This window comes from Vulpes lagopus, chromosome 1, assembly GCF_018345385.1.
Source record: "Vulpes lagopus strain Blue_001 chromosome 1, ASM1834538v1, whole genome shotgun sequence".
In the NCBI taxonomy this organism is placed as follows: domain Eukaryota; kingdom Metazoa; phylum Chordata; class Mammalia; order Carnivora; family Canidae; genus Vulpes; species Vulpes lagopus.
The window spans coordinates 155,167,083-155,194,388 of NC_054824.1; the positions used below are offsets into that span (position 1 = coordinate 155,167,083).

General features: G+C 37.2%; 1 protein-coding gene across 3 annotated transcripts in view; it reads left to right on the forward strand.

The window, feature by feature from the left end:
- The window catches only part of POU2F1 (POU class 2 homeobox 1), a 185,993-nt gene that overhangs the window by 101,714 nt on the left and 56,973 nt on the right, over positions 1-27,306 (forward strand). For all 3 annotated transcript variants that reach the window (XM_041751754.1, XM_041751771.1, XM_041751763.1), the window contains one exon: positions 25,885-25,985. In XM_041751754.1, the coding sequence (XP_041607688.1) occupies positions 25,885-25,985 (101 nt within the window). The remainder of the gene's footprint in view (positions 1-25,884; positions 25,986-27,306) is intronic.

Here is a 27,306-nt window from a genome sequence, read left to right on the forward strand (position 1 = left end):
TGTCAAATATAATTTAGTGCTTGCAGGAACTGGTATTGTATTTGTTTAAAATTATTTGCAAATTACTTCATCTTTTTGTTACTATTTATTAGAGAAGCTCTGAAGTAGTTCAGAGAATAGTCCTTTGGGGTCAAGTAGTTCTGGTATGAATTAGGGATTTGTGAGATTCCTGGGTGGCTCAGTGGTTGGCGCCTGCCTTTGGCTCAGGTCATGATCCCAGGATCCAGGATCAAGTCCTACATCGGACTCCCTGCGAGGAGCCTGCTTCTCCCTCTTGCCCCCCTCTCTCATGTGTCTCATGAATAAATAAATGAATCTTTTTAAAAATGAATTAGGAATTTATTATTTACTGGCTTTGGACTTTGGGGAATTTCCCAATTTTTTGAGACTACCACTATAAAATGAGGATAATATATTTCATAGGTCGTTGTGAGTATTAAAGGAAATGGATTAAGCACAGTGCCAGGTATACAGTAACCATTCAGTAAAAAGTTGCGTTTGTTACAGGTGTTAAAATAGTAAATGTTATCTACCACCCCACATTCAATATAAAGTATTTGGAAGTTATAGTGTCAGTAGACAGTTAAAAACACATACTGCAGGACGCCTGGGTGGCTCAGCGGTTAAGCGTCTGCCTTCAGCTCAAGGTGTGATCCTGGAGACCTGGGATCGAGTCCCACATTGGGCTTCCTGCATGGATGGAGCCTGCTTCTCCCTCTGCCTATGTCTTCTCCCTCTTCTTTCTGTGTCTTTCATGAATAAATAAATTAAAACACACACACACACTTGTTTCTATTCCTAATATGTTCTTTTATTCGGTAAATTTAAAAAAAATTTTTTTTAATTTTTATTTATTTATGATAGAGAGAGGCAGAGACACAGGCAGAGGGAGAAGCAGGCTCCATACAGGGAGCCCAACATGGCGCAGCGGTTTGGTGCCTGCCTTTGGCCCAGGGCACGATCCTGGAGACCCGGGATCGAATCCCACGTCGGACTCCCGGTGCATGGAACCTGCTTCTCCCTCTGCCTGTGTCTCTGCCTCTCTCTCTCTCTTTCTCTCTCTGTGTGTGTGACTATCATAAATTAAAAAAAAAAAAAAATTAAAAAAAATTTAAATGTAACTATTGATCAGGAGAAAATTAATATCATGTAAATGAGAAAACTGAGGCCCCCTGAGAGAAAGGTAAATCCGTGAAGGACCGAATGTCTCCACAACCCATACTCTTAATTCTTCACATTAGTCAGAGGACATTTAACTGTGTGTCTTTATCATCTGCAAGAGATGGTACAGGGACTTCCCCAGTTTCTGGTGGAGACATAAAATAATGAAATGTGTGAGAAGGGAATTCTGTGGGCAGGGTTACACAAAGTAATAGTTTCTAATGTAAACTAGGTTTATCACTTGCAGAGAGGGTTGCCTCTTTGACCCATAATTTTAAAAATACCTAACTATGAGAATTATAAGAATGAGAGTCACTCTGGAAACAGCCTTTGTTTTCCACCTCTACTGACCATAACATGTTTTAATTAGAAGTTGATGAGTTGAACCAGTATAGCAGTTCCTGCCTACATATCTTTCCATTCGAAATTGTTCTATGTCTGGAGATCCTTGTTAACCTTTTCATTTCTAAAGTATACATGTTTCTTTATGGGTCTTCCTGTGACCATGTCACTCAAAATACTGAGGCTAGCCAGGTAGACTGCTCTAGCACCTCCTGAGGAGGAGAAAGGCAGCATTCTGCTCTGTCTAGGTGGTTAGCCGCAGCCTCATTTTTGTTTCTTTGTCCTCTGTTTGGGTTCTGTCTTGCATTATTTTGTAGCACTGGTCCATCTACCAGTGCTTTGGCCATCTAGCTTAGATGTGGGATTTGTATGCAAAGAGAAACTGGGCAGTCGATCCTTTAAAACATTAGGGGAGAGTGTGCAGGGCACTCCTGCCTAAAAAAACTGCTTCAAAGGAGAGGCAGGTGTTTCTAAGGGAAGAAAAACATGATGGAGAACAGTGAAAATGTCTCTACACCTTTCGAAACTCAAACTAATAACGAGACTTATCAATAGCTACCATTTATTGAGCACCTACATATAATAAATAATTTCTCAATGACATGTTTTTAAAAATCTTAAGCACTGTACCCATTACTTGATTTCAGTTTTGAGGGTTTTTTTTGTTGTTGTTTTAAGATTTTTTTTATTTATTCATGAAAGACAGAGCCAGAGACACAGGCAGAGGGAGAAGCAGGCTCCATGCAGGGAGCCCAACATGGGACTCAATCCTGGGTCTCCAGGATCAGGCCCTGGGCTGAAGGTGGCACCAAACCGCTGAGCCACCTGGGCTACCCCAGTTTTGGGTTCTTTTTTTTTTTTTTTTTTTTTTTTAAGATTTATTTATTTATTTATGATAGGACACACACACAGAGAGAGAGAGAGGCAGAGACACAGGAGGAGGGAGAAGCAGGCTCCGTGTCGGGAGCCTGACACGAGACTCGATCCCGGGACTCCAGGACCACACCCTGGGCCAAAGGCAGGCACCAAACTGCCGAGCCACCCAGGGATCCCCCAGTTTTGAGGTTTTGAGTTCTTAATGACAGTCCTATAAGTTAGGTATTATTATTTCAAGGAATAGGAAATTGAGACACAAAACCAGCCAGGAAATAAAGGCAGAATGAGGATTTACACTGTGCATGTGGTTTCTCCCATGAACTGCAATAAAATAAAACAAAAAACTTAAGCAATGCTTTGTATATATATTCAGGTCAAAACTATTTTCAGAACCATATATAAGAGAAATTCTAGCTGGAGCAATCGCTAAAACAGTCTCATGAATTGTTTTAATATGCAGTGTATGGCGAACTCCTAAAGCTGAGCAGCATCACTATAGATATTTACTTATTGATGTCTCTAAACTCAGCATTTGTTGCCTTTGTAAAATTATGAATTACTTCCATGTTACAGACCTTTACATGCACTTGAAGATAACTAAAATCTTGAATATCAGTTTCTGAAAAAAAATTTTTTTAAAGAATTTGTTTATTCATGAGAGACACAGAGAGAGAGAGGCAGAGACACAGGCAGAGGGAGAAGCAGGCCCCTCACAGGGAGCCTGATGCAGGACTTGATCCCTGGATCGTGGGATCATGCCCTGAGCTGAAGGCAGATGCTCAACCGCTGAGCCACCCAGGCTCAGGGGTCTCAATTTCTGAAATGTTAAGGGCCTATCACTAGTATCTCCCACTAATGTCAGTTTGTTAGTTTAGGAATATAAAAATTACATTTGAGTTCCAGTTTGCCTATTAAAGTACAATGTTCATTATATTAGATATAGGATAGCCCTGGTGGCTCAGCGGTTTAGTGCCACCTTCAGCCTAGGGCATGATCCTGGAGACCCGGGATCGAGTCCCATGTCAGGCTCCCTTCATGGAGCCTGCTTCTCAGAACTCTCCCTCTGTCTCTGCCTCTCTTTCTCTGCGTCTCTCATGAATAAATAAATAAAATATTAAAATATATATATATATTAGATATAGAATTACAGTTTTTTCGGACAATTACATGCTTACAAATTGATTTTTATTTAAAAATAAAATGAACCGACCGGCAGCTTATTTAATTGTAAAGGATATATGGATTCTTAGTTTTTGCTAATTGAATAACAAGTAAAGTTTCAGTAGAAAGAACCTTTAGTGTTATAATAAAACTAAAGTCTTACCTTTTCTTGGATTTGGAATACTTTTGTGTAGACTACTGCAATTTAAAATATTTCAGGAAAAAATAAGTTTGATTTGTGACATTTTATGGGGTGTAATACTATAAAATTATTTAAAATTGTGTTTGATATGTTTCTTCTTGCCTTTCTTCTGCCAAAGCGATCTATTTAAGTTGAGGAGATAAATCTGATGATGTACTTTTGTCAAATTGTCCTTATGTGTTCACAGAAAATCTGTAGTTTAGGTTGTCAATTTACTTATTCATTAATTGCTTGTCACATATGTAAAATATTGTATGTGGTGTTATTATAAGATGTTAGTGCAAATAAATGAGATTCCCTCAATTTTTGAAGAGTTAGCAGTCCATTAAGAAAACAGATAAACAGAAGATTCAGAGTAGATTATGGTAATTTAAGAGGAGGTATACAAAAATATCATAATGGTATTTTTTTTGAGGAAATCTGAGTATTTTTTTGAGGTATAATTGACATAAAATGTATTAGTTTCAGGTGTATAACATAATGATTCAATATTTATATACACTGTGAAACGATGACCACTAAATCTAGTTTCCTTTGTCACCATATAAAGTTAGATAATATGCAGTACAGTATTGTTGAATATAGTCATCATTTACATCCCCATAACTTACTATTTTATAACTAGAAGTTTGTACCTCTTGACCCCTTTCTCCTTTTTGGCCCATCTTCCCGTCATTCATCCTTTCTGGTAACCACCAGTCTGTTCTCTGCCTTGATGAGTTTTCTTTTTGTTTGTTTGTTTCTCTTTTTAGATTCCACGTATGGTATTTGCCATTCTCTTGACTTATTTCACTCAGCATAATACCCTCAAGATCCATCCATGTTATCACAAATGTCAAGACTTCATTCTTTATTATGGCCAAGTAATATTCCAATTGTGTGTATATACAACATCTTCTTTATCCATTAATCCATGAATGGATACTTTGGTTGTTTCAATATCTGTGAATGGATACTTTGGTTGTTTCCATATCTTAGCTATTGTGAATAATGCTGCAGTGAACATGGGCATGCATATATCTTTTCTAATTACTATTTTTGTTTTGTTTTGCTTTGTTTTTTGGATAAATACCAGTAGGTGGTTGAATTTTTAGCTTTTTAAGGATCCTCCATTCTGTTTTCCACAGCGGCTGCACCAATTTACATTCCTACCAACAGTGCACTAATGTTCCCTTTTCTGCACAAGTCACCAATACTTGTTACTTCTTGTCTTTTTGATAACAGCCATTCTGACAGATGTGAGATGATACCTCATGTGGTTTTCATTTGCATTTCTCTGATGATTAGTGATGTTGAGTATCTTTTCATGTGCCTGTTGGCCATCTGTACATCGTCTTTGCAAAAATTGCTAATTTATTTTATCAGATTGGTTTTTTTGTTATTGAGTTATATGAGTTCTTCATATATTTTGTCATAAATTGACCATATGTGTGTGGGTTTATTTTTGGACTCTGTACTGTTATGTTGATCTGTGTGTCTGTTTTTATACCATACCATACTATTTAGATTATTATAGCTTTGTAATATAGTTTGAAATCAGGCAATATGATGATTCTAGCTATATCCTCCTTTAAAAAAAAGATTTATTTATTTGTTTTGAAGGGAGAGAGCAAGCAAGCCGCGGTGGTGGGGGTGGGCAGGGTGGGGTAGGAGGAGAGAGAATCGTAAAGCATACTTTCCACTGAGCACAGAGCCATGTGCAGGGCTCCATCCCAGGACCACGAGATCATAATCAAGGCCAAAATCAAGAGTTGGCGTGGGTGGTTCAGTTGGTTAAGCATCTGACTTTGGCTCAGGTCATGATCTCTGGGTCCTGGAATCCCTGATTTCTGCACTCAGTGGGGAGTCTATTTCCCTCTCCCTCCCTCCCCCTCTGTCCCTTCCCCTACTCCGCCACTAGTGCACACACACTTTCTCTCTCAAATAAATAAGTAATTTTTTAAAATAGAAGAATATGTACTCATTTTTCTACAATTGGGGATAAGTTAGCATTGAAGAATGACAAAATTGAGGTGGAAAGAAAAAGAAATAAACAATTCATATTAGGCTGCTTTTTAAAAATTTATCATTAAAGTAGTTGAGGTGGTCATTTAAGAGGAAAACAGGGATAATGATAATAGCAGCAGTTAAAATGTGTTGAAATGTTACTAGGTATGCATGTCTAATTACTTTATTAGGTATGCTTTATATCATATTGTTAAAATACTCCCCTAAGGTGGTGTTTTAACACGATAATGGAACTAAATTCAGAACTGTTTAGTAATTTGTGATTGTAAAGACCATGAGCCTTTCACTACTTTTCATTATCTTACATTACCTCAAAGATTGAATGAAATGGATTTGGGAGTTTGAGTACAGTGAATGAGTTTTGACATAGCTACCTTTATGGAACTGATATAAATAAATACATAAATAAGATTAATAAGCTTTTTGAGGGTCAGGCTCAGTTTAAAGAAAACAAATATGTAGTTCATCTATCTAGCCAATAGATTATATGACCTTTTCATAGCCTCATTTAAAAAGTCCAAGATCATAAGTGAAGAAAATGAAAGATTGATTATTTTCCCAAAATAATTTCCTCTCAACAAACTTATCCATCTGGATAAGAGAATAGTAATGATATTTCTTACAGTTTGTTAGGTCAGGATGCTGCCAAGGATATTTCCCCTAGGGGAAGCAGTAACTCTCCATATCTTCCTCCTTCCAACCCTTCGTGACCTCTGATCTATTTTTTGTCTCTATGAATTTGCCTATTCTATATACTCAGTGTAAGGGGAATCATACAATATTTTTTCTTTTCATTTAGCATATTTTCAAGGTTCATCTCCATTGTAGCATGTATAACTGAATAATACTCCATTGTATGTATATACCACATTTTATTTAGCCGTTTATCTGTTGATGGACAACTGGATTGTTTTCACCTTTTAGCTACAACTACAGTAAACACTGGTGCACGAGTATCTTACAGCCTCTGTTTTCAGTTCTTTGGGCTAAACTAGCAGTAAAATTGCTGGGTAAATCACAAATTTATTATCTTTACAGTTCTGGTTAGAAGTTCTAAAATTAGAGTGTTGAAAGTTTGCATTCCTTCAGGATCCTCTGTGGAGAATCTATTTCCTTCACCTTTCTAGCTTCTGTAGGCCACCTGCCTTCATTGGTTTATGGCCTCTTCAGAGCCAGAAGTAAGGTGTCTTCAGGGCTGTCATTCTGTCTGTCTGATTCCTGCTTCCATCATCACAACTTCTTTGTCTCATTTTGCCTCCCTCTTCCTTACAAGGACCATTGTGATTACACTGGGTCCACCCAGGTACACAAGCATAATCTCCCTATCTCAAGACTGTTAACTTCATCAGATCTTCAAAATCCTTTTGCTGTGTAAGGGTAACTGTTCACAGCTTCTGGGGATTGGAATGTAGACATCTTTGGCCATTGGTCTGCCTACTACACTACTTTATCCTAAATTAAATCTGATCAGCTTTATTACAGATAGCAATTAGAAGAGTAAAAAAAGTTGTATAAGGTTTTATAAACATCAGTAGGGACAATCAGTGCATTTTTTGATATTAGAAATAGTGGACAAATTTTAAAGTCTTGCTCACTTTTAATCAAAGGGCAGACTTCTTTCATCAGTACTTCTGACCAATGGTTATCTACCCTGTGCCTGGGCTCATCCACTGACTAGGAGTAGTAGTTTTTAATACATCATCTTCTGTTGTTACACAGCTCTATCATCTATAGTCTTTTGAATTCTCCCCTTAGGAGTAACATAGATTGAAACGATTTTCCTGGTGTTCTAAAAAAAATGGAAGCTCTTCTGGAAGTCATTGCCATATTTTAAGTCTTATCCATTTATTTGACATTCATTTTAAAATGCTAAGTTATTATGAGATACTATAATTTATTATAGAGTAATAATTCTTCATACTGTAATATTATAATAGCAGCCATCACTAAGTATTTACTAGGTGTGTTAAGCACTTTGTATAGATTGTCTCAGTTAATCTTTGTAACAACCATATGAAGCACTGTTTTTTTCTCTTTATGCATCAAGGATTTGAGGCTCAGGGATGTTTGGTCACTTTATAAAGGTCACACATATACATAACCTGTTCTCTTGTCCTTTGAGCTATGTTGTTCCTTATGTTTTGTCTTCTTTTTTTTTCTTTAGAGGTTATGACTTTTTTTAAAAGATTTTTTTAAATTAATTTATTCATGAGAGACACAGTGAGAGAATGGCAGAGACACAGGCAGAGGGAGAAGCAGGCTCCATGCAGGGAGCCCGATGTGGGACTCGATCCCGGGTCTCCAGGATCACGCCCCAGGCTGCAGGCGACGCTAAACTGCTGCGCCACTGGGGCTGCCCATATGTTTTGTCTTCTGTGTGCAAGATGCTATACTAAGTAAGATCACTAAAGTTGAATCAAACATTGATTTTGTTCTCAATAAACTTAACTTACAGAAAAAATATAATGAAAATGTAGTAGAAGATTCATAAGAAATATACAGAGGTCCATGAGACTTCGGTGTGGGAAACTTGTTTCTAGCTGGGAGGGTGAGGGAAAGCTTTGGGAGAAGATAGAGATGAAATTAGACTTTGAGGGCTGGACAAGATTTCAGTGTAGTGGTAGAGGCAGTGTACATGCTTAGCATGAAGAAGCAGTAAAGCTAAGATGGGAAAAGATGTGTCCTAAAGTTTTCTGATCCCTTCCAACTCTTCCATCATGCCCTAAGATTTCTAAAACCTTTATCATTCCATCGTTCTCAGAATCAGATGGAGTCTAGTTCTTTATACTTAAGTGCAACCATTACCATCACCATTGGCTTATTGTTATTTTTGAAAACTTATCATTGGCTTATTGTAATTTTTTATAATTAAGGTAAAATGACATTAGACTTTTTTTTTTTTTAAGATTTTATTTATTCATTAGAGACACAGAGAGAGAGAGAGAGGCAGAGACATAGGCAGAGGGAGAAGTAGGCTCCATGCAGGGAGCCCAATGTGGGACTTGATCCCAGGACTCCAGGATCACACCCTGAGCCGAAGGCAGACGCTTAACCCCTGAGCCCCCCAGGCGTCCCAAAATGACATTAGATTTAAATGTTTAAAATAAAAAATGTTATTTTCTTAGAATATTTAATTGTTTTGAAATACTAAAACTTATTTCAAAACTGCTAACTCACTTGCTGATTCATTGAGATTGTGGTCAATTAACTGTAAGTCTTTTTTCACCTGAATTATGATAGTGCTAAAGCTCCCCTATTCTGTCCTAATTCACTTGATTTTTCATTTTGATGATTTTTTCCCAGGATGATGTCAAGATCTTTTCGCAACTGAAAAGATCAAATAAGGTTATTAATGCAATCCAATGTACATCTATGAAATTGCATTCAAAAAATACTTTATCAGAAGTGTCTAGCAACTAGGGATATATTTGTTCTGTGAGATTTATTAGCGCTTTGCGATTTTAGCAAATTATAAGAGAGCTTGAGCAGACATCATTTTCTCTAAGATAAAGAGAAAGAATCCTGAAAGACCAGGGCACCAGTGAATATACCTGCTATTCTTCATAGTAATTGAAGAATCTTGAAGTCTTGAACCAGCCAGCACTAGTTTTGGAAAACAGTTCCAGATAAAATACAGTGTTTTCAGAGAAGCCTCAGAAATTCACTGAGGAGCAGGCCTCTCATCAAAACAGTAAAGCAATTGCAGATTTCAGACTCCAAAGGGCTATTTTCCCTTTGAACTTATGTTTATCTAAGGGCCATTTCTAATATTCTTATTGCTTTTATTATTATCATTTTAAATTTATTGCATGCTTTACTGTGTAGACTACATTCTCTACTGGCCTAAGTGCTCCTATATAGGCCTGAAAGTGGAAATACCAATACTTATTTTTCTTGGAGTTCCTCATTGGAGTTACTGAAGTTTTAAATAGTGGGTAGTTTTGCTTTGTTTAAGATTTTATTTATTTATTCATGAGAGAGAGAGAGAGAGAGAGAGAGAGACAGAGACAGAGACACAGGCAGAGGGAAAGCAGGCTCCATGCAGAGAGCCTGAATTGGGACTTGATCCCAGGTCTCCAGGATCAGGCCCTGGGCTGAAGGCAGCGCTAAACCGTTGAGCCACCCGGGCTGCCAATAGTGGTTAATTCTATGGGTCAATGAAACTGGCTGGCTGGAACACTTCTAGAAAGCCTCAGAAACACAGTGGAGGATATACTGTGTCCTTGGTTATCTAGAAACAAAAAGCAAATGTCTATAGGAAAGATAGATCTCCCTGTAGTGTTTGGTTTGGTAGATATCAGTTATAAGATACAGCTTCTATGAGATTCTGACCACTACATGTTGAGAAACTTGTCCTGGCCCTGCCCCATTGGTACATGTGGAGATTTTTTTTTTAGGTGTATGAGACAAGGAGCTATAATTACTGAATGTGTGAGAATACTAAGTGGCATTTGAATTAAGAATGTATTTTTATTAAATGAATGAGGGAGCAAGTGATCCTTTTGCCAGGTGGCAACCCAATAACAAATACAGAATTTTAAAAATAGAATCCATTTCATTTTTATTCATTACCAACAGAAATTTGGAACATTAATAAAAAAGGATTTATTGCTCAAAGGCCACTGTAGGTATAAATTGTGAGATTATAATTTTCTCCTTTCTCCCTTAGAGGGCGGTTTTGTTTCCTGTCATGTTAATTTTTTGTGTGTTTTTTTTCCCCTCCAAGTGTAAAAGAATTTTCTAGTTATGTTACACTTTACATTTTACTTGAACCTAAAGAACTATACTCATTATTCTTTCAGTTAGATCCATTATATGGAACTCTGGCTTATAGCAGTGGCAGTGGAAGCCAGGGGTCAGATTTAATGAGCATTTGTGGGAAGAGGAGAGGACATTGAGAAGGGAGTAAACAAGGGAAGAGAGGAATCTAAAATGAGTGCCTGTATTTGGTTTGGGACCTGGATAAATGTAGTGCCATCCTGTGAAGGGGTATGCCTGAGCCCCAAGTATGCTTGATGATGGGTGATGCATCAGGTTCTGAAAATGTTGTACTGGAGGTGCCTTGTGGTGCCTGCAGGGGAAGAAGTGAGCAATTGAAGATAGAGCTGTACTCCTGAGGAAAGAAACCTGGCTGCTTATATAGGAGTGGAAGTAGTTAGCAGGGAGACACCACTGGGAGGAAAATGGAACAAGCTAGGAAAAAAACAAAGACAGACCTCTTTCAGTGCTAGACACTGAAAGGGCTGGCAGAGGAAGACGGGTCATGAAGGAGCCCTGTACTATCCAGGAGGATGGCCCCAGGCTACATGTGGCTGTTAACATTAAAATTTTTTTTTAATTTTATTTATTTATTCATGAGAGACCGAGAGAGACAGGCAGAGACATAGAGGGAGAAGCAGGCTCCTCGCAGGGAGCCCAATGTGGGGCTTGATCCTGAGACCGGGATCATGCCCTCAGCCAAAGGTAGACGCTCAACTGCTAAGCCACCCAGGTGTCCTGACTTTGAAATTAAATTACAAATTCTGTCAGGCTGGCCATATTTCTGTTGCTTAGTAGCCACGTGTTGCTAGAGGCTACCATATTGGGTAGCACATATATGTAGTGTTTCCATCATTACAGAAATTTCCACTGGGTGGTGCTTAAGTTGACTAAAGAGCAACCGTGGAAATCAGAAATGAACCAGATGGCGATGTTCATAGTTAGTGTCTGTCCAGTGTAGTCCGGTCCTGCAGAATGATCAAGATAGGAAGCTTAAACTGTGACCTCTATATTAGTTATTATGGTGCTTTTAAATGGCTCTAGGTAAGTGGTAGAGAAAGAAATTGCTGTGCCTAGAGAAGTGAATAATTGAGGAAGGGAAATGATAAATATAGGCAGCTCTTGTAATAGAAACTCCGTTGACTGTACTATGCTGTATAGCATAGTGGTTAAGAACACAGGCCCTGGAACTAAACCACCTGGATTCAGATCCCTGGTTCCTTCACTTACCAATTATGTTACTTTGGGCAAATTATTTCTTTCTGTGACATAATTTTCTTAGCTGTAAAATGGACATAAGTAATAAATCATTGTAATAAGTAATAAATCAAAAGTGATGTATACATTGAAAGCATGTAGACATAGGACTCAGTAAGTACTAATTGGCAGTATTTATTCAGAATATGATGATGATGATATGGTAATTATATATTAAATAAAGGAAAGGAAGGAATAGGAGAGGAGATCAAGTATATTTGTATGTGAAGGAGAGGAAACAGCAGGAGAGAGTGGTGCAAAAAGGATGGATGGATGATTTAGGAATCAAAGTTCCCAAAGAGAAGGGAAGCATTAAGTTTCTGAGCACTGGTAGATGAAGTAGCTTAGAATAGAAGCGTCCCTCCTCGTCGTCCCCCCCCCCCCACTGCCACTTTAAGTTAGAGAAATGGGAGAGTGAAGGAGTTAAAGATAGATATAGATAATGCTTATAGATAAGTTTGTAGGTGGAAGGCGAAAGTAAGCACTCTGAATAGGGTTTGAAACAGAGGCAATTAGGGATGTTTTTGTCATATTGGGGAAATGAAACCAGTGAACAAAATGCAATGAAGAAGTCTGGGAGTAGTTAGTTCATCCAGATAAATAAACAATATAAGAAGGATTGATAGCAAGGAGTCATAATTCAAGCTAGGAACTTTGACATCAGATAAAATCAGAGGACCAGGAGTTTCACTGCAGCTTCTCAGGCACTCTGTGTTTCTAAAGAAGGCAGGAAACTGCCACCCTTTAGCTAGCTTACATCGTAAGGGTCAAGATGAGTAAGGAACATTTGACTAGGTTAGGGGGCAGGAGAAAGATGGAGCAGAGTAAATATTTGGTAAATTTTTCTTTTCAAGAAAACTATTAACATGATATTACAATTTTAGAATAAGGACTTTATTTGTGGTTTTCTAGGTCCTCAAAGTATTCCCTTTAGATGCTACATATTTAAGTTATTTGAAAAAGACCTGGTCTGAATAGCTGGTAGGTCACAAGTCATTCATTTTTCTACAATTAAGAATAAAGTCTGTTTTAATAATGCCTTTCATCCAGATAGACTTTGTAACAATTTGACAAACATTAACCATTTATGGAAATCTTGTTGTGTATCACTGATGTGCAGTCATCTACAAGGCAATATATAAATAAGCAATTTAAAAACAAAATATATATCATTACTTAAGAAATGAAGAATATACAGTATAACAGCAGTAGAGATTTTTAGTAGATAGGTAATAGTCATCCATCCTGTAGAGATTTAGAGCATTGTTTCTGATTATGCTTCATGATTTTATAGTAATATAGAACTTTTCTAGAGCCATAAGAGGTTTTCTTTCTAGATTTCCATTATCCCAGATTTTATGATGGCTCATTAGGAAGTAATCACCTATATACACACACACACATATCCCCAAATGAGCATAAGCTGACTTTTCCTTGAAGATCTTTTAGCCGTTATTTATGTTAGTTATGTCCCATAGTTACATGACTTTCAGTAAACTTCTTTTAGAATCTGTGCTAGCTTATTATGGTAATGTAGTAACAGATGCAGACATTGTTATTATTTCCTTGGAGGGCATCTGAAGTTTAAGCTCTAATTGGTGATGGACAAATTCCACCAGGGGTGGCTCTCACATTACTTGGTCTATAGCACAGTTTAAGTAGCTACTTGGGCCGATGAGGCTGGGTGCTATGGACGGGCAAACTCATAGGGCAGTAGGACTGGTACTGCCAGGTTTGTGCTGAGCTGCAGATTTCTCTTTGATTTTATCTAATTGAGGTGAAATGTATATAACATGAAATTAATCATTTAAGGTAAACAATTCAGTGGCATTTAGTATGTTCGCAGTTTGTGCAGCTACTGCCTTTTTCTAGTTCTGAAATGTTTGCATCACCCCAAAAGGAACCTTCACTTATAAAGCAGTTGCCCTTCATTTTCCAGCCCCAGCCCATCTCTATATAGAGATTTACCTATTCTGGATATTTCATATAATGGGATCATGGGCTATGTGACCTTTTTTGTGTCTGGCTTCCTTCACTTGCCACAATGTCTTCGAGGTTCATCTACATTGTAGTATGTATAATACTTCATTCCTTTTAATGGCTGAATATTACTCCATTGTGTGTACATACCACAGTTTGTTTATCCAGTTGTTTGTTGATGGACATTTGGGTTGTTTCTACTTTTTTGGCTATTGTGAGTAGTGCTGCTATGAACATTAATATCAAAGGATTTGTTTGAGTACCTGTTTTTACTTCTTTTGGGTATATTCCTCTCAGTAGATGGGTCATATAGTAATTCTGTATTTAGCTTTTTGAAGAACCACCAAAGTTTTTTCCACAGCACCTGAATCATTTCACATTTGCATAGTCAATGTACAAGGATTCCAGTTTCTCTATATTCTTCCCAACACTTGTTATTTCCTTTTTTTTTCTGTTAATAGATATCCTAATGAATAATCTACATTTATTTATTTGTTTATTTTTAAAGATTTTATTTATTTATTCATGAGAGAGACAGAGAGGGAGGAAGAGAGAAGCAAACTCCTGGCAGGGAGCCTGTGGGACTCCATCCCTGGACCCCGGGATCACGCCCTGAGCTTAAAAAGGCAGATATCCTACCACTGAGCTACCCAGGGGCCCCTATGTATTTTTTTAAATAATGTACTTTTTTAAAGTAGCACCTCTGCACTCCTTTTTCCTCAGGGAATAATATAGAAACTGAATCCTTTCTCTTGTTTCTAATAGTGTCTTTGTGCATCTCCTTCTATATTATGGTCAGAATGTCTTGCAAGAATGAGATGAGCAGTGGCTAGTATAAACTGTCTACATCTGAACCATTACTGAACTGCCTTAGTTTGTTGGGATTGGTGACTATTCTTTTTTATGTTCTGCCTTCTGTCATCTTTTTGTAGATAACTCCTTTGGAGTAATCATCTTTTACATTGTAATTGTTTATTTTCTTTTTTTTTTTAATTGTTTATTTTCTTGTCTGTCACCTGTACCTAACTGTTGAACAACTTGTGATATGGGAGCATGACTTGTTTATTTTTGTAAACCAAGGACCTAATAGAATATCTAAAATGGTTTGTTTGGATTCCTGGATGTTAAACTTGTGTCATAGTGTCTTCTACTTTTGGGAGAGAAATGCTTAATGTTTTTCTTCTTCACATAACCACTTCCTTTTAATTCCATCTCATCCTCTTAAGATTCAACTAAAATATTGCCTCTGAAAGAGCATTACCTTTTCCCTTAAAGTCCCCCTTAGGTATCTTGGTCACGTGTGAACATCTGCTGTTTTGGTTGCTGTGTTGTTTTATGAAACTGGAACCACAGTTGTTACCTCTCCACCCCCACTAGATTCCCTATCCCTTTGTCCTCTTTATTTTTTCCATAACATTTATTTCTATCTAATGTTCAATACTTTTCATTTTCATTTTTATTGTCTGTTGCCCCACACTAGAATTTAAGCTCTGTGAAGACATGGTTTCTGTCTCTCTTCTTTATTGTTCTATCTCCTGCATCTAGGACAGTGTCTGCCACATAGATACTCAGGAGTTTTTCTTTAATGGTGAATTAATAGGCCTGAGAACTCCTTAAGAACAAGGACTGTGGGGATGCCTGGGTGGCTTAGGGGTTGAGCGTCTGTCTTCAGCTCAGGGCTTGATCCTGGGGTCCTGGGATAGAGTCCCACATTGGGCTTCCTGCATGGAGCCTGCTTCTCCCTCTGCCTATGTCTCTTGCCTCTCTCTCTCTGTCTCTCATGAATAAATAAATAAATAAATAAATAAATAAATAAATAAATAAATAAATAAATAAAATCTTTAAAAAAATCTTTTTAATTAAAAAAGAACAAGGACTGTTCTTCTTTATATAATCTCAGCACTTGGCACACCAATGCACAGGAAATGTTTGTTGAATATAGCATTCATTCTTACAAGGTCTTTCTTCTACATGGTATATTATTGGTTCTCTTTTGTTGTTGTTTATACCTAAATAACATTTATATGTTTTATTTTTAATCTATTCCAATAGTGAATACTTTGGAATACAGATACTGAGTTTTTTTGGCTATATCCTAAATGATTAACCTCTTAACCAACAGTGTTGTCCATCTTTACAGTCAAAAGAAATTTCTCCTTTCAAATGAACATTTTTATCTTTATAGGGAATATCTTTTGATAATATAGTTATGGCTATATACATGAAATTTATGAATGAATCATCTTCCATTTGCACTGAGAGTGTTCATTTTACTTATGTGCATTTTCTGCTTTTATATAATTATTTAGGTATAAATATCTATATAAAATAATATATTAGATGAACCAGATTTATAAGAGGAGATAACATACACTGCAGATTAGATTAGTTCCCAATTTAATTAGCCAATGATAACAAATGTTTTTGGAAGCAAAGTAGCTTCAGCACAGATGTAGTATATTTAATGTGGCTTCCTCTTGTCCCCAACATTATTAATTGGGTTGGGGTAAGCAGCTGACTATGACACTCTCTCCTTACAAGTAGAGTCTTATCAGATCTAAGAAGGAAGAGGGTACCTTATTCTTTTATATATTCAGAGTTTAGACCCCCACTCAGAGTAAGTAATTTTTTATCCTCCTTTGAAATCAAGAATATTAACAAATATTTTCAGGGATTCCAGAAATCTCAGTTGTCTGTAACCAATATCTTTGATTTAATTCTGTTTTGTGATGTGTGATGTTTCTCATACTTGGTGTGAATAGCACAGTAACAAAGTAACAAATCAATTTCTATGCATTAGCAAAAGAGTCTGAGGCCACTTACATTAGAAAAAAGATTTTTTTTTCCTTTTGAAAACTGGCTTCCTTTAGACATAGCTGTATCCTGAAGAGATTTTTAAAATATATTACTATAAGTTTTAATTTTGGCCTTAAAGGGTTGATTTGGTTGATCTGTTTTTGTTAGGCTATATAGGCATCAAGACTGGGGAGAGATTGGTGTGCCTGGGTGGCTCAGTTGGTTGAGCATCCAACTCTTTTTTTTTTTTTTTTTTTTCTTGAGCATCCAACTCTTAATTTCAACTCAGGCCATAATCTCAGGGTTGTGAAATCAAGCCCTGCATTGGGCTACATGGGCCATGAAGCTTGCTTGGATTCTCTCTCACCCTCTGCCCCCCCCCCCAAAATAAGATTTGGGAAAGATTATTTATAATTAGATTGGCCCTTAAAGAGGGTAGATTCCAGGCTGCATGTTGAATAATACCTGGACTTTCAGACATAGAGAAGATGATGGAGGACATCTACATTTGGATACTATTGTGAGGATGTTATATTAGTTTTCTGTCTCCTCCTTCCTCTCCACATTCTTCTCCTCCTATCTTTGTACTTCCCTCCCTAGTATGTTATGTTTCCTGTCCCATTTATAAATTTTAACATTAGCATTTAGAGGGTATAGATGTCTATTCTCATTTATGGAGAAATAACAATAACAGTAGGGTAAATAAAAAACAGGTGTAGTCACAGAATTTAAATAGCAGAAGTCAGTCTAATCCAAGAGATAGTTCACTTTAGAGATGACATTGAAGGAAAGATAGAAAGGAAGCCTATTTTAGGAAATGTGAAACTGAACAAAACATTAAGTTGTTATGACCAGTTTTTTTGTTGTTATGACCAGTTATAATACCCACGATAGATCATTTGAAAAATATAGATTAATGTATCTACTATCGACATTTTGATTTGTTGCCTATTTGGAGCCCTTTTTTTGGGGGGGCAAAAGTTTTATATAATGTGGTAATATTTTTCATGAGCTTTAAATTTGATTGATCAATTTAAAACTTTTTACTTTATTGTAAAATAGTAAAAGTAGAGCAACAAGCTGTGAGGTAGAAACCAAAGGCTCAGATTTCTTATACTGTCATCATGTGCTATGTCCTTAGCATGATCTTGGCTTGTTATAAGTTGGTTAATATCCTTTGCTAATGACTGTTGGATTGGACTCCTTGATCTTAGGATGGTATAATAGAGAGAGAACAATGAGAAGAGAGTCAAGGATTCCGAATTTCAGTCTGGCCTTGGTAATTATCCAGCTCTGTTACTTCAGTGAACATATTTCCATATATTATTTTGTTTTTCTCATTTGTAAATTAAGGAGGTTGATTGATTCCTTTTGATGGTGCCTTTCAGTTTTGCCTTTTCCGAAATGCCATATAAATGGAATCATACTATGTAGCTATTGAGTCTGGCTTCTTTCACTTAGCTTAGTATGTTTGACATTCATCCCTATTGTTCTATGTATCACAGCTCAATCTCCCCTCTCGCTGCCCTCCCCAGGCTGGAGAAGTGCCAAATGTGTTGCAGTAGTATGTATATAGAAGGTACAGATTATTGCTTTTGGGTTAGAGAGCTGGGAACCATGAAGGAAGGTAGCATTTGAGCTGTGAGCTCCATTTAAAGGACTTTGAAAGCCTGACACCTGTGCAAAGCTGGTGTAGTATGTAGTATGGGTAGTATGAACTCTTCCTTTGATTTTTATATTTGATCTTTGACTGCTGGTTACGAAGAGAGCAACAAGAACTTCTGGGTAGATGAGGACTCCATGTACATTCAGCTGGGCCTTCACTGTAACTGGTGCTGCCTTGGATTCACCTTTTGGATTCCCTTACACATTCCCAAACCTTTTCTCTTGTCCAGAACTTTTTTTTTTTCCTTTCTTTTTATAAGACTTTATTATTTATTTATTTATTTATTTATTTATTTATTTATTTATTTATTTATCAGAGAGCGAAAGCGCACACGCGTGCAAGCTTGTGTACAAGCAGAGAGAGCAGCAGGCAGGGGGGAAAAGCAGGCTTCTCTCTGAGCATGGAGCCCAGTGTGGTACTTGATCCCAGGACCCCGGGATCATGACCTGAGCCAAAGGCAGACACTCAACCACTGAGCCACCCTGGCGCTCCTGTCCAGAAGTTTTCTGCCTTCTGTTTTGCTGTTTTTGTTTTCTGAAAATGACCACCTTTTGATTACTGAGAAAATTGTAGCTGTCTCCCTCAGCTTTATATTTTTTTTCACTCAGCTTCTCCTTTTCACTCGCATGTAAGAAATAACCTTTTCCACTATTATGATCCTTCACTTTTCACTCTTAATTCTGTCTTCTCACTTCCTTCAAGTTCTTGCCCCATCTTTTCACCCCTTTTTGCATATTCAATATATCCCTTCCCATAGAACCTTTCCTCACAGTGCTGAGGTATACATGGGTTTATCAGCCCGTAGACCCTCACAACCCCCCACCCCCAGTCTATACCCCTTTCAAAGACCGTCTTCTCTCACTCCTGCCACTGCCAGACTTACTAAAGGATGGAGCCCCACTCAATACTTTGGCTTCATTACCACCTACTTTTTCCTTTGCTCCTTACCATCTGGATGTGTCCTTGAAATTTTATTGCAACTCTTTTGTCATGGGCGTTTTACTGTTTCAATGTAAATGTAATAATATCTTAGACACCTGTATGTAAACATGCATGTATAGTTTAAGTACTCATTTGTCTCCCATTCTGATCATGAAACAGAATGTTACCCTGTCCTAGGAGGCCACTGTAGGTCCACCGTGGTTAGAGTCCCTTCTTCTGCCACAGAGGTAGAATTCATTCTAAATTTAGTGTTAATAGTCATATTGCTTTTCTTTCCAAATTTCTTTCTAATTAGTTTTTTTTTTTAAGATTTTATTTATTTATTCATGAGAGACACACACAGAGAGAGAGAGGCAGAGACATAGGCAGAAGGAGAAGCAGGCTCTATGCAGGGAGCCCAATGTGGACTTGATCCGGGTACTCCAGGATCCTGCCCCGGGCCAAAGGCAGGTGCAGAACTGCTGAGCCACCCAGGCTTCCTTCTTTACAATTTTTTTTTTCATCTGTGTATTTACTATCCTCAAATAATACTTAGATTCATCTGTTGCCATTATATAAATTGAATCAGACTATATTCTGACTAGTTTATTTTGTTCAACATTATGTTTTTGAGATTCATCCAACTTAGTGCATATGTTTATTTTCAGTGGATAGAATACCCCATTATATGAATATATCACAAGTTTTCTATCCATTCTATTATTTGGGTTATTTTTAGGCTTTTGCTATTACATTATTTCTGTAAAATAATTTTGTACTTATCTCTCGATGCATTTGCATAAAAGTCTAAAAAGACTTAGTAGCGTAAGTGCTGACCTTACTCCAGTGTTACTCGGTACTGCCAGCCAGTTTTCAAAGCATTTGTACTACTTTGTATCTCTACCAACAGCAGATAAGAATTTCACAATCTGGCCAAAACTTGATATTAACCAACTTTGTAATTTTAGCCAATTTAGTGGCCATAAAAAGCCAATTTAGTGGCCATAAAATGGTATTGTATTGGGATTTTAATTTGCATTTCCCTAATTTCCAAGGAAGCTGAACGTCTTTTCTAGTGTTTGTGCACCACTTATGTTTCTTCTTTTGTGAAATTTCTCTTCATTTCTATTGGTTTGGCTTTTTTATTGGATTCATAGGAATTCTCTGTGTGTTCTGAATACTAATCCTTTGTTGTTTGTATGTATTGCAAATACTTTCTTCTTTGCATTCTCTTTGTGTAGTCCTTTGATGAACAGAGAACTTTTTAAATTTTGAAGTAGTTAAACTTACATCTTCTCATTTTTTGGGTTTTGATAAAGAAATCCTTTTCCCAAGGTTATAATGATATACTCTTAATTTGTCTTCTGAAAATGTAATAGTTTTGAACTTCACATTTAGGCCTTTAATCCTTCTGAAACTTATCTTTCTTCCTTCCCCTCTCCCTGCTTGCCTGTCTGCTTGCTTGTGTCCTTCCTTCTGTATAGTACGAATTGATCTAATTTCATTTTTTTCCCCAAATAGATACCCAGTTATCCTTTATTGGAAACTCCATCCTTTCCTCGATGTGTAGTAGTACTACCTATCACGTTGCAAGTATCTAAAGTGTGGTTTCCAGACTCTACTCTGGTCTGTTCATCACTGTTCTAATACTATGCTGTTCTAATTATTGCTGTTCTATGATAATTCTTAATATCTTGATAGTACAGATCCCTCCCGATAGATACTCTACTGACCTAAAAGGAGTCTGAGGTTTTCCTTCAGTTAAACTTCTCCAAACACGCCTCTGGGGCTGCTGCTCTGCCTGCAAGGACCCACCCCTCCTCCTCTGGGCTTCACCTCTTTTTTTTTTTTTTTTTTTTGTTATAAGTCATTTTATTACAGCATAAAATCATACCAGTTAGGTTTTGTAAGATGCAGAATTCTATGCCTACACAGGAAGTGACAGATGATACTTTTGTGAAATTGGCAACGGTCTTCCCTGGAAGCCCTGGGAAATACAAGATGTTTTGCATGGTATTAGTCACAAAAGGCATTTGTAGACAGCCACAAAACAACTGTCCCCAACAAAACACAAGAGGGTGGAGTTTTTTCAAAAGCATCTTGACCCTTTGCCCTTCTATTTAAATTTTAGAATCTTGGGGCATCTAGCTGGCTCAGTTAGAAGAGCAGCAACTCGATCTTGGGGTCATGAGTTCAAGCCCCACCACATTGGATATAGAGATAACTGGGGGGAAAACTTTAATAATGTTAGAATCAGATTGTCAGTTACACACACACCCCAACTCTGAGAAAGAGAATGAAGGAAAAAGAGAAAGAAACTAACTTACTGAGATTTTGATATGAATTTGCTTTGAATCCATAGATCAGTTTGGAAAGAACTGATTGATATCTTACAATGTTGAGTTTTCCAGTAAATGAGCATTTACATATGTCTTCTTTATAATTTTTAAATAAAGTTCTATAGTTTTTCACTAATTAGGAATTGCTGTAGGTATATAGCTTTATTCTCAGGATTTTATATTTTTGAAATGTTAGAAATAAAATTGTTAAAAATGTTTACCTTTGGTATATAAAAGCAGTTTTGATAGTTTCATGTGCTACAACCTTATTAAACTCTCTTATTCTAGAAATAGATCATTGGATTCCTCAGAGTACTATATATACATTATCAAATCATCTGAAAAGAAAGTTTTGTGTCTTTTCCCAACTGGTGTATTTTCTTTTCTTACCTTGTCTGTTGGCTGAGCCATCCAGGAGCTGGCACCCTTAGCTTGTTCTTAATTTTAATGCTTTTAATATTACTCTTTATCAAGTTAGGGAAGTTTCTTTCTGTTCCTTTGCCTAGAATTTTTATCATAAGTGGATATTGAATTTTATCTAAGGACTTTCTTTACCCTTTGAGATGATTATAGGATTTCTCCCCTTTAATGAATGTGGTGAATCACACCAATTTTTTTTTAACCCCAAACTAACCTTGCATTCCTGAGATAAATCCATGGTGGTCATAATATTTTATCTTATGAGATTATTTTTGCTAGTACTATTTAGGATATTTTAATGTATGTTTGTGAGTAAAACTGGCATATATATTTTTTTCTTTTTTATACTCCTCTTTGTCAGGTTTTGGTAGTGAGATTATGCTGACCTCATAAAATAAGTTAGGAATTATTTCCCTTTCTTCCCCATACTCTGGAAAAGTTGTGTAAGATTGGACTTGTTTGTCCCTTGGATTTCTGGAAGCAAGCAGAGTAAAATTATCTAGGTTTTCATTTTTCCTTTTGGGAAGATTTTTACTTACAAATTAAATTTCTTCAAATGTTGTGGGATCTTCTATTTCTTCTTGAGTTAGTTCTTGGATTTCTATTTCTTCTTGAGTTAGTCTTGATAAGTTATATTTTCTTGGGAGTCATCCTTTTTTTTTTAAGATTTTATTTATTTATTTATTTGTTTGTTTGTTTGTTTATTTATTTATTTATTTATTTATGAGAGATACAGAGAGAGAGGCAGAGACACAAAGCAAAGGTAGAAGCATGCTCCATGCACGGAGACTGATGTGGGACTCCGTCCTGGGAGTTCAGGATCTCGCCCCAGGCTGAAGGCAGGCACTTAACCACTCAGCCATCCAGGTATCCCGGGAGTAATCCATTTTTAAGTTTTAATTTTATTGGCATATTTTTTATTGGTTTATGAATCTTTTTTTTTAGCATCTGCAGCATTTTTTGATTGTCCTTCCTTCTGTTATCCTTAAATTCTTTGCTCCTTCTCTTTTATTTTTTTCCTTCATCTTACCAGAAATTTGTAAGCTGTATGAATCTTTTGAAAGAACCAAGTTGGGTATTATGTGGGTTTCCCCCCCGCTATTTCATTAAGTTTTGATCTTACCTTTATTACTGTCTTTCATCTATTCTCTTTGGATTGATTTCTTTCTCAGTATTTGATCCTGTTCTATGCCATTTGGCAGTAGTAAACCACCCCATCCTTGTAGCCTTCTTTTGCTTGTGCCTGGCTCCTAAGGTACACTAGTCCTGAGAGATTTTTTTTTTTCCTGTTTTCTAACTGCTTCCTCTCTAGTTCTCTTTGTGTTTACATCTCCTAATGTAGAGACCAGACCCTCTTATCTTCTTTTCTCTATATCCACTTTTAGTTGATTGACATTTTTACTCTCCAGATTTCAACTATCACTTCTCTGTGAGTGATTACACAGAATCAGGGGACCCTGTCCTTGGCTTTTCCACTAACTAACCATGACATTTTGAACAATTCATTAAGACTCCTTAATCTTCACCAGTAAAATAAGGAGGTTGGATTCAAGATCTCTGAGGTTCACCTAAGTAACACTGTTCTAGTGGCAACCTTATAGAATCTTTAGCTCTGGACTATGTCATTTCTAAATCCCTTGTGGATCACTTTTCTTACATGTTTTGGGGTTTCTCAAACTCTGTATATGTTATGTTAATCTTCTTACATAATTTACCTTCTCTCCCAACCTGTTAATTCTCCTGGCTCCTTATTTGGATGTTCCTGTTGTCTCTGACACACATTTGGTTTTGGCTCCCAACATCCTTGTCTTCCCCGTACTGTCTGCTTACTCAAGTCAGGTGTGTGTGTCTGTGTGTGTGCCTGTGCCGGTGTCTGTCTGTTCCACTCTCCTTTCCTTTTAGCCCAATTTATATTTTACAAGAATGATTTCTATGTAATATCTACTCTCTTCCATCCCTTACCTCCTAGTGGAGCCTCAGAATTTTATTTAAAAAATGCCTGCTTTTCCATCTTAAATCTCTGCTTATCTGAATTGTTGCCCAGAATGTTCTTTTACTTACTAATTTTGGATACTATACCTCTGCATTCCCCCAAGAGGATAAAGCCAGGCACAGTTACCTGTAGGCTACTGTAGGAGGCTCTGTCCAGAGATAGAAATTAGTCAGTTATGTCATATAGTGCTTTGTGATTTACAAGGGGTATATCACTTTTATGGCAACTTGAAAGTGGAACCAGCATGTAGAATTTTCATGGGAGTGAAATATTTGGTTCTACAAGACTTCCTATATTGGTGATGTGTTAAGCTCTAAATGCTTGTCTCTGTTTTTCAAACTCTCATCTTCTTTTAGCCTTGTGGATTGACTGACTGATTGATTTTTTAGATTTTATTTATTCATTAATGAGAGACACACACAGAGAGAGAGATAAAGAGAGAGCCAGAGACATAAGCAGAGAGAGAAACAGGCTCCATGCAGAGAGCCCGATGTGGGACTTGATCCCAGAACTCCAGGATAACGGCCTGAGCTGAAGGCAGATGCTCAACCACTGAGCCACCCAGGCGTCCCTAGCCTTGTGGATTTATGTAATATATATTGAGCATAAGTCTCTAATGGTGCACAATCTTAAAATCAACCTAAGTAATGATTTTCTGCATAGAAATAGAGACAGCAGCTAATGACAGAATGTGCAACTTTAAAATAATGAAGTTTCTGTATATGGCTTGTGAAGGTGACCCTAATTTAAATTTTAATTCATACTAGTTTCTCACTACTTGACACAAGTATATATGCTCTTTTAATATTGTTAGCTATGTATGTCTAGGTAGGCCTTTCATTTTCTATTTATGGAAAACTTGGGAAAAAAAACCATAAGAGAACAATCACTATGAAGTTTTAAGTAGGTGACACTCCTTTTATAATTATCTCAAGGAAACCTTAAGTAGTTCGTTTGATTCATGTGATCTACCTCATTATTCTTATTAAAATGATACATTTGCTAGAGGTTAGTTAGGATATATAATGGCATAAGTTAGTAGCCATTTAGAAATACTACTCTAATGTGCTAGCTTCTACTGCCCTAACTAGTGTGCTCCATGTGTGCACACACAGTAGTATGGATGGACAGGTGGGTCGTTTGAATGTTAGGAAATGGAAGTTCCTGGGTCTTGATTCTTGCAGGTTCTTGTAGTCTTATATTTTGAGTACACGGAATTCTGGTAATTTGTAAATAATAACTCGATATATTAGTTTGAAAACAATGTATTATATTCTTTAAAAATTTCTGAGTATTAGGATGGTATGCCTTTTATAAATTAGTCCTCTTCTAACATCATATCTCAGCATAAGTGATTAAAATGCACAGGCATAACAGCTCGAAGGTTGTAATTATAGAAAAACTCTTGCTAATTAGATATATGCAGCAATCTATACTTTGGGATTGAAGAAATGAGTAAAACTATTTTATCATGTAAATGGTGGTTTTTGCTATCGGACTGTCATGTATTAAAAGCCTAAGTTTAGAATGTATCAACTTGGAAAGTCACCAGTGAATTTCTTCTGCTCATGCCAAGTATTGAGAACAGGGAGACCAAAAAAGAGCTTTAGTCCCTCCTTGGAAGTCTGTCTGTACCATTCTGTACAACAGTAGTAATGACAATAATCTCTTCCTTGATGCTCATAGGTGCCATGCTTATTCTGACCCCAATTACTACATTCACTTCTGGATTCTGTAACACTATTTTAGGATTAGAATTCATTATTTATATTTTTGTTTCTGTTTCTTAAGCTTTGTGTTCATATTTATTTGTCCAGCAGTCCTCTCTTTAGAAGATAAATCATTTTACTGTATTTTATCTGTCTTTTAAATCTCATTTATGGAGGTACTTAGGAAAGCGCATATACAAAATAGATGCCTGGTAAATGCTCATGACTGAAGTCTAGTGCTTTATTTCATTTGAGTTTGTTTTTAATTAGTTAACATTATTTTGCTTGCTTTCTAGGCACACAAACCAATGGTCTGGACTTTCAGAAGCAGCCTGTGCCCGTTGGTGGAGCAATTTCAACAGCCCAGGCCCAGGCTTTCCTTGGACATCTCCATCAGGTAGAATGCTCTGCTCAACCATGAGGGAGAGTAAAAACTGGAGGCACAGAATGTTAGGACCTAGGGAAGTTACTTCAGTGTGCAGGACTTTTTAAATATTTTTAAAAATTTATTTATTCAAAGAGATAAAGAGAGGCAGAGACATAGGCAGAGGGAGAAGCAGGCTCCCTCTGGGGAACCTGATGTGGGACTCGATCCCAGGACCCTGGGATCATGGCCTGAGCCAAAGGCAGACACTCAACCACTGAGCCACCCAGGTCCCCCCAGTGTGCAGGACTTTTTAAATCAATTAAAGCCTGGTGCTGATCACATCTGATTGTGTCCTTCAGAATGGCTAGACTGGAATCATAGTGTTTAATTGACTGTATAGCTACTGACCTCACCGTTGTGTGGAAAAAACAATTCTTTGTTATGAATGGAATGTAAGTAACAACTGAGTTACTATTTACATGTCACTGTGGGTCTGTGATGGCTCACTGAAGGTAGTAAATTACAAAGTCATCCAAAAGGATGTAGCCACCATTGCCCACGACCTACTGTGTAAGGCTCTCAGTTCAGAATATGTTTTCATAAACTGTATCTTCGTATGTCTTTTGAGCTTGTAAAATATATCTTTAGACTACCTGTACTTTGTATAAAAGAAGCTCCTGCACTTGAAACAATGGAATTTTAGAAAGGTCTTCTAAAGCCCATTTGTTTACAATTTCAGAGGAGTAGTATGCTGGTGGCAATTAGCATACTGGAGTGAGGTCCTAGTTGACACTTTTGCTCAAACGGATAGCTTTGTTTGCTTTTGAAAGTAGAGGAACTTCTGAAAGAAAAAAAAAGTAGAGGAACTTCTATATGAAACTTCCAGGTTGGGATCCCTGGGTGGCGCAGCGGTTTGGCGCCTGCCTTTGGCCCGGGGCGCGATCCTGGGGACCCGGGATCGAATCCCACGTCGGGCTCCCGGTGCATGGAGCCCGCTTCTCCCTCTGCCTGTGTCTCTGCCTCTCTCTCCCTCTGTGACTATCGTAAATAAATAAAAAAATTAAGAAAAAAAAAAAAAAAGAAACTTCCAGGTAAAATATTAAGATGATTTAGCATCTAAAATAATTTAAGACTGTATTGTAGAAAACCAAAAGCCAAAAATATTATTTTCATATTGATTTTCTTCTAAAAACTTTTGTAAGTGCACCTGAGTGGCTCAGTTGATTAAGCATCTGCCTGTAGCTCAGATCTCAGGGTCCTGGGATCGAGCCCTACCTCGATCTGCTTCTCTCTCTCTACCTCTGTGTGCGGGCATGCATGTGGGCGTGTGCACACGCGCGCACATGCTCTC